General features: G+C 38.1%; 1 protein-coding gene across 1 annotated transcript in view; it reads right to left on the reverse strand.

The window, feature by feature from the left end:
- Positions 1-2722, reverse strand: part of LOC107680583 (threonine--tRNA ligase, cytoplasmic-like) — a 13678-nt gene extending 10956 nt beyond the window's left edge. The window contains exons 1-3 of the mRNA XM_016476520.1: positions 2533-2722; positions 2144-2209; positions 1593-1783 (exon numbers count right to left, since the gene is read on the reverse strand). Coding sequence (XP_016332006.1) covers positions 1593-1783; positions 2144-2209; positions 2533-2589 — 314 coding nt within the window. The 5' untranslated portion in view covers positions 2590-2722. The remainder of the gene's footprint in view (positions 1-1592; positions 1784-2143; positions 2210-2532) is intronic.
- Between the last annotated feature and the right edge of the window lie 5498 nt (positions 2723-8220).

The following is an 8220-nucleotide window of genomic DNA, read 5'->3' on the forward strand; positions in this document are numbered from 1 at the left end:
CCTTGTATTCACATTTCTAAACCTGTTGTCCAACAAAAGAGAACATTATAACCTTTTTACTCCACAACACCAGTCAAATGCTTCCTTTTGTGATCTGATGAGGCTTCTTGTCACAGAATGAGGCAGAAAATATGTTCCATATGCTACTTTAAAAAGAATACATCGATTATAAATTACGGTGACCCATACATCCTCTTTTCCCCGGACATGTTCTCTTTTTGGACCTACAAAAATGCGTCCGGCCGGGATTTCTTAATTGCCCAAAATGTCTGGGATTCGGCTGTTTTCTTAATCTCGCTCCCGCTGAATCTACGACTATAGCCGCCTGCTCCCGCAACATGTGTTTCGCTCCCGCGATTTTCGTGTCCACTTCTTTAAACATTCTAACATTGTGTATCATTTTGGCGCAACAGGGAGCCGCTCTCAGGATGCGGTGTATTTAAATATTTTTGAATGAGCGTTTGTGCTGTTTACTTTCACTTTCGATTTCGCGATCACACACACTCTGTGTAAAGGGAGCGCATCTTACAAGATAAGATATTTGTCAGTGAGCTCAGGATCTGATAAGCAGCAAATACTCCATGGTCTTGTCAGTCATCTCTCCTTATTCTTCACCTGGCTGTGTTCAGTCAAATCTGACTACTGCAGGCAGCTCTTTTTGGATGCAGGGTTGCCAAGTCCGCGTTTTTTTCTACAGAATTGGGCTACTTTTAAACTGTTGCGGCAGAAAATATGTTCCATATGCTACTTTAAAAAGAATACATCGATTATAAATTACGGTGACCCATACATCCTCTTTTCCCCGGACATGTTCTCTTTTTGGACCTACAAAAATGCGTCCGGCCGGGATTTCTTAATTGCCCAAAATGTCTGGGATTCGGCTGTTTTCTTAATCTCGCTCCCGCTGAATCTACGACTATAGCCGCCTGCTCCCGCAACATGTGTTTCGCTCCCGCGATTTTCGTGTCCACTTCTTTAAACATTCTAATATTGTGTATAATTTTGGCGCATCAGGGAGCCGCTCTCAGGATGCGGTGTATTTAAATATTTTTGAATGAGCATTTGCGCTGTTTACTTTCACTTTCGATTTCGCGATCACACGCACTCTGTGTAAAGGGAATTACCTGCCCAGCTCAATCCAAGCAGCTGAGTCCTTAATATTTTCAAGAAACGGCTGAAAACACATCTCTTTCATCTTCATTTGACCCTCTAACTCTTTTTTTGACCACTCTCTATTCTAATGCTACTTCTAATTTTATCTGCTTGTTTTTTCTTTATTAAAAAACTTGACCCTCTAACATTTGCACTCTCTATTCTATTTCTATTCTAATGGCCAAACCATCATTTTTGGGGGGGATTTTTTATTTATTTTTTAATAAGTATCGGTTCAGGCACCGTTTAGGCACCGGAACTGTTTTAAAAGTATAGATTTGGCACCGGTATCGAAAAAAACCCAAACGATACCCAACCCTAACACTGACTATATAAGTATTTAAAAATAAATTAAAGTTTACCAATCTTTCACAGGTGTCATTGCTAACTATGTAATTTAGTTGAAAAAGCTTGCCTGTTTAGTTTAGATAGTAACTAACCTGATGCCACAGGCAACCTGGTAAGGTGTGGTCTTCCAGGATTCCCCATCTACTACTTTTCCATCGGGCAGTGTGATCTTGATGGGCTTGCTGTCTTTAGCTGCTTTCTCAGACAGCAGGGCATCATGTTCTGCCTTCAGCTGGTTATAAACGGACAGACGCTCATCGATGTACTGTGGTAGAGGATTCAACTATAGAGAAAAAAAGAGACAAAACTCTATTTTTATCACGTAACCACTATCCATTGTTTCAAGGGTCTTTCAAAAGTGCATGTATCATAAATAATAACAGCAGATATACTGTCTTTACAGTTATGAACCAAAGCAAGCTCATCCTCCTCAGGAAAATAATTTAAATCAATGCACAATTGCACATATGCCAAATATTTTCAGTTACACAATGTGCACGATACTATCCACATTCTTAACAATGCATTTATTAGTTTATATAGAGAACGGAATCTTTAAAGTCCATTGTGGTATACGCAAGTGTAGCAATACATTGCAATATCCTACACAACACGGCAAAACAAAACAAAAAACAGCACAAACCTCAGCCCTGCCACCCGCATCTCCACCAGCATTCTTGTTTTTCTTCTTTCCTCCATCTTTGCTATTCTGAAAGAAAGGGTGCGACGTTCATTGGTTATTACTTTCAACTGTCAATTATTTGCTCATGTCAACAAAGAAGAGAGTTCAAAGTTGTCACTCCACCCGCTGTAAAGTGATACAGAAACAACCTGACTGCAAACCTATAAATAAACAGAGCATATTAAATATATATATTGCACAGCTGTGAGACAAATAACGAGAGCAACGTGTTTCAAAGGTCCCAAAAACTATAAAAAATAAGGCATTAAGGGTTTTGACAGCAACATGCTATGACTGTCTCGGAGGACTTCTTCACTAGCTAGTCAGCTAACTGCATGCACATCTGATACCTTCTTCTCGTCCATTTTCAGATCCTTCATATGTTCGGTAACGCTCTCATCCGCCATAATTAGACAAAAATATCACAAGCACGAACAAGTAACACGATCCAGCAATTTACAGATGTGTACAGTCTTTATTTAGGACACCGGCACACACGTTTCCCGGATATTGCGGGGAGGCAAATGCTGATGCAACAATGTGATGAATTTTGAATGTTATCCGTGATTGGTGATTCACTGTGATTGACGTAAGTATAAACCAATCATCAGGCAGAATGTTTCATTTTTGGCGCAGTAAGATGATGCAATGCGAACGACATACTATAAAGTGTAAGGCAGGTTTTTACTGTATATACGTCTGTAATGTTATTGCTAATTATAATATACTGTGCAATTATAGTCAAGTTAACAACACTGAGCTTTCTTCAGCAAAAACGTTTTACTTATGTCTATGGGCTTTCCCCTCAAACGTAAATAAAGGGGTTCAATTCGAGAAGCTGTATAAAAGCAATGCATTCTAGTGGCACCTAGTGGGCCGAAATGAGAAGCGCAACTATTAATAATAACATGATATGACACAGAGGTATAGAAACAGCACCTTAGAGAGTACTTATACAAAACGCATTTGTTTACATCGAGTATTTATAGCGAACAAGCTGGGTACGACACATTATTTACCTCTAACTACTACTTCTACTTCTAACTTAGCGTATTAAGCAAGGCTCTTGAACTGAAAGCCCTTGTGGACTGAAAGCATATATTTTATCAAATGGAAGTAGAGGTGTTTGTGGAACTGAAAAAGGGTCATTAGTAAAACAAAGGGTTTTGTTTAGGATCAGGATTTACTGGAACATTTTAATTTTTTATTCACTTTTTTATTTCTCTCCTTTTCACTGAAGTGGGTGCAACGTTAAGTTTGCTGTAGCATTTTTCTTTTTTCTTCCCTTTTTCCTTCTTTTGAAGTTTCTGATCATATTTTTAGGGCATCAAGTCATCAACACAGTGCTTTAAAAGTCCCTATATTATTTTTTTTATTCACATGCTGGTCAGAGCTCTAGTGCCAATGTTATCGCTGTGTAATAGCAGGGCATGTAAATTTGCTTCATACTCCATTGAGGAGGATTTACATAATCATTTAGAAAAGCTAATTGTTCAGCATGCCCAAACAAAGCCTATAAACTCAAGGGTGTTTTGGACTTTGAATGCCAGTGTAAATAAGCCCCATGGACTCAAACCAAATTGCGGTTGCACCCTTGGTGCAATGGTTGGAAATCGTGGAACCGTGTCATCCATGGTCTTTGCCTGCTTGAATGCACAGCTGTATCTCTTTTTTTCGGTGCTTAAAATGTTATGCTCCTTAATTTTTAAAAACGTCACATCCACCTACTCTCATGCATTTTTTGAAGCATGAACCAAGATAACAAAACAGAGAAAGACAGCACAGAAGACTGATCGTACTGAAAGCAGTAATCCTGAAAGCCCATTTTGCAGTTTTTTTTTTTAGAGGTTTACTTTAGATGCATAGCATCAAGTAAGCCCATTGAACTGCATGTGTGACTGCAAAGAAGTGAGGTGAAAGTCAGGTCAGGTTTCATAACCTTACACTTGTTTAAGAAGATGAGTCTAGTGTCAGACTGACCTGAGGGTCTCTATTAGATATCTTGTAATTTCATGGTCCAGAAAGTGCATTTTGAGGCCATAACACTGTAGCGTTCTCAGTTCACTTAAAATAAGTGAGCCTATGCTTCCTGTTTCTTAGATGAAAGGGTTGCAAATAATTATTTTCCTTTAAATTGCTCCTTACATTTGCTGGAAATATTGATTTTACCAAATGTTATCGGTGTCTTAAATATTGAGACTATATTGAATAAACACAAACATCAATATTCTGGTTACTACAATGACACAAAGACGGAAATATAGAGGTGATAATTTTGTAATGATGTATCCAACAAAACACAGGTTAAAATCATGTAATAAATTTTAAAAAATAACATTTAAAAAGGTCAAGGACATGTCTGACCTACATTTATAAGTCTAGAAAGAAACACTTTCTTAAGGAAGCATGAATATTGTCTGGATTATCCTCCTCTTGTTTGTTTCCACCCATTTGCCATTCACAAGCAGGCCGAGTGGAACAGGTGACTCCAATGAATTTCGTATAGTGACAAAGGGTCTGTATCTATGTTTTAAAACCGCTTCTCTCAAAGGATAGGCCAATGGCTTATGCAAATTCATCATGTGCATGTCATTCATTTATTCTAGGGGAGTCACACAGGCTTCAAACCATCCACTGGCCTTAGAGAAAACGCTTCTGAGATGTAAGGAAGAAAAAAAAAGACAACAAATTTTGTGCAGAGGATTATTTCTTGTGATGTGATGTCCTTATGGCAATTGTGCAACTGCTTGAATTGTAGTTTTTTTTAATTGATTCTTACGGTCTGACTCGTTAATGGTAATCCATTCTTTTACGGTTGTGCAGGGAGTTTGTATGGTTGTGTTGTCTTAAATTCGACCCCAAGGTAACTTATAATGATGGATTCTGAACATTAATGAATCTTGGCGAGCTTAGATAGTTTCTTTATCGCAAAAGAGAGTTGCTGGTCTGAAGAGAATCTTTACTGAGGTTAAATAGCCTAGTAAATTTCAAATAAATCTTATTGCCATCACATTATCCATCAAAGAATGACCTCTCCCAAACTCACTCCGATAATCTACAAAGAAGAAGCGACTTCCAAGAAAGTGCCCTAATCGATCAGTCGCCATGCTTTCCATTAGTTTGCAGGCAACAGAGGAGAGCTGTCAGTCTGTGTGAGATGTCGAGTGGAAAAGATTGTTCCCACAGGATCTCAACTCGTATATCCAGCCCACAGTGTCTTTCCTTGAGAGCCAGCAGTAATTCTGTCGACCGTCTCTGCAGACAGTTGTTGCACTCTTTCTTTTGTATAGCCTTGGCTTGAGCATAAGCTTTAAAGATGTCTCCATAATCACAGGTCACTGGTTTCTTATCGACACACTTACTATATTCTTGAGGCACGTCTCTCACTGTCCGGTCTCCATGACATTGACAGCTGTAATGACAGTGACAGTTTCATGTGAGAAGTGGTGCAGTGAACTCACCGTAACTGTCAGACCAGCCGACACTCCCAGGTGCATACAAACAAATCTTCAAGATGCACCTCAGTAACACTTCATAATAACTTTTCAAATGTACTTACTGTGTAAGTTTAAGTTTATTTAGTTTTAAAGAAATTAATAAGCAAGGATGCATTCAATTGCTCAAAACTGACAATAAACAGTATGTTGAGAAATATATTTTTTTCACCAAAACTATTCATTCATTCTTCAAAATTTTACCCTATTCATATAAAGACTAACAAAAAGCATACTAAAACCTACAACAGTTCAAACACTCATAATTACATACACATACCATTACGTAAGTGTTAAAATATGAAAAATACTGGATAGCTCTCAGCTCTGTTGCTTTTTTCCCTTATTTTTCACGCTCTTAAACAGACATATGGAAACATTCACAAACTGACAAAAGTGCACACACACACACAGAGAGAGAGAGACGCTGTTCATTGTGTTCATTGTGTCTGTTTACTCTGAATGCAAATAGCTAACTTTGTTGGCAAAGGCTGCTTTCACTAACTCCACCCAGTATTGCTCAGATATTTTCCTTTAGTACAAATAGCATATTACTTCTGTTTATACTTTGTGTGTATCGCATCTGCTACAATTTACAGTACACTCAGTGTAAATGACAGCTACCTTTCTTTACACTTAGTGTAACTAGATGTGGTCTTTAGGAAAATGTTAATGCAATGTTCATGAAAACATTTGAAATATTGGTAATTTTGTGATTTTTGACAAATATAAGGAGTGAGACCAGTGAGGGTATGGCCCTTATAGTGTAAGTTAATATATATATATATATATATATACAGTGGGTACGGAAAGTATTCAGACCCCAAGGTTTTTATATAACATTTATGTTTGGATTAATTTACTGTAAAATGAGTAAATTATACAGTAATTAAACATGGCTTAATCAAACACAGACAATGACACATTCTCTTGACTTTATTGAACAAACTCACTGAATATTCCCAGTACAGGGTGGTTCTCTTTCCACAGTGGTATTTAGCATTCTGGCTTTATATTGGCTTAATAGTGACATGATTAGAAGTTCATTGAATTTGCAATAACAGCAGGCTTTGCCTTGGTGTTTCAGGCCTACCAGCTACCTGTCCTTGTAATTGGTTATAATGTGATTCGTGTACATTATTGTAAGCTGCAATGTAGTGCAAAGTGCAAATAACTGGCTCATGGCTTGTCTAATCATCGAATAGTGTTTGTCTTTAAATGTATTTAATGCCTCACTATGAATATTAATTTCTTCATCTGTCCCAACAGGACTAAAAGTTAATAAGTGCAAATATTCATGAAAAGCGTGACAGTCAGAGAATCGTTCTGTGACGCATATAAACTCAATTAACCAGATGAAAGAAAGGATCTGAAAATCTGGTCAGGTTCGGAAAAGTGTGACATTCAATTTCATGTACTCATTTAAAAATTCTAACAGTGACTTTCCAGTGAGGGTCAACATCGATAATGTTTAACAAAATCATTATGCATTCTCCAAACATGCATAGGCAGCGCAGTTCTCATTACTCTCCTGAGCAATAACAAGAATGAACTCCACACCTTCTCAGAGGGAATAAGGGGGGCTAAGATAGAGTATTAAAGCAAGGATGAATGCAAGAGAGAAAAGCCCCTGGCAATCCCAGGCCCCCCTGCCGCTCCTGACATGAAAATTCCTTGCTGAATTATGAGCTTCTCCATTCCAGTAAATCCCTGCATTTGAGACTGGCTCTGCAGTGTTTTGTGTGCACTGCTGTACTATGTGATCGCTTCTCCGAGCTGAGCCATTTATGCATATTTTGCTTGGTGTTGCCATCGCTGGTTAGGATTAACTGCCTGTGATAAATGTGCCATCTGCACAGTCTAGAGAGCATTGTTTTAGTTTAGTTTGCTGGGTGTTCTCTAGACTGCTGTGTATTAATAACAGCGGCATTTTCAAGTCATTTGTGTCGAATCAAAATATGCTGCTGTTTCTTGAGTTAGTTAAAGGGGTCATATGATGCGATTTCAATTTTTCCTTTCTCTTTGGAGTGTTACAAGCTCTTGGTGCACAAAGAAGATCTGTAAAGTTGCAAAGACTAAAGTCTCAAATCCAAAGAGATATTCTTTATAAAAATTAAGAGTCAATCACGCCCTCCTAAAACGCTCATTCTAACACGCCCCCACATGTCTACGTCATGATGTGGGAAGATTTGCATAACGCCACCCAAATGTTCACGCAAAGAAAGAAGGCGTAACTTTTATTTGCTGTGGGGCAATTCCAACTTTGCAAGGACAGTCTGGTGCTTCTGACTCATCTGGTGCTTCTGATTCACAGTCTGTAAGTACGTTTACATATTTAAATAATTTGCCACTGATGATTCAAACGCAAGTTTTGAGCAGTGTAGAGTAGCGCTTGTTGTTTGTCGTTTCTCCAATTACAAATGCAAACATGGTTTTATGTTTGTGCAGCGCGATACGCAATGCGTTAAAAGACAGTATAAGTCATTATAATCAGTAATTATGTCCCCACTGGATGCAACAAATGCCTCATTTATAATGGGTTTT

The sequence above is a fragment of the Sinocyclocheilus anshuiensis genome, unplaced genomic scaffold, assembly GCF_001515605.1.
Source record: "Sinocyclocheilus anshuiensis isolate Anshui unplaced genomic scaffold, SAMN03320099.WGS_v1.1 scaffold697, whole genome shotgun sequence".
In the NCBI taxonomy this organism is placed as follows: domain Eukaryota; kingdom Metazoa; phylum Chordata; class Actinopteri; order Cypriniformes; family Cyprinidae; genus Sinocyclocheilus; species Sinocyclocheilus anshuiensis.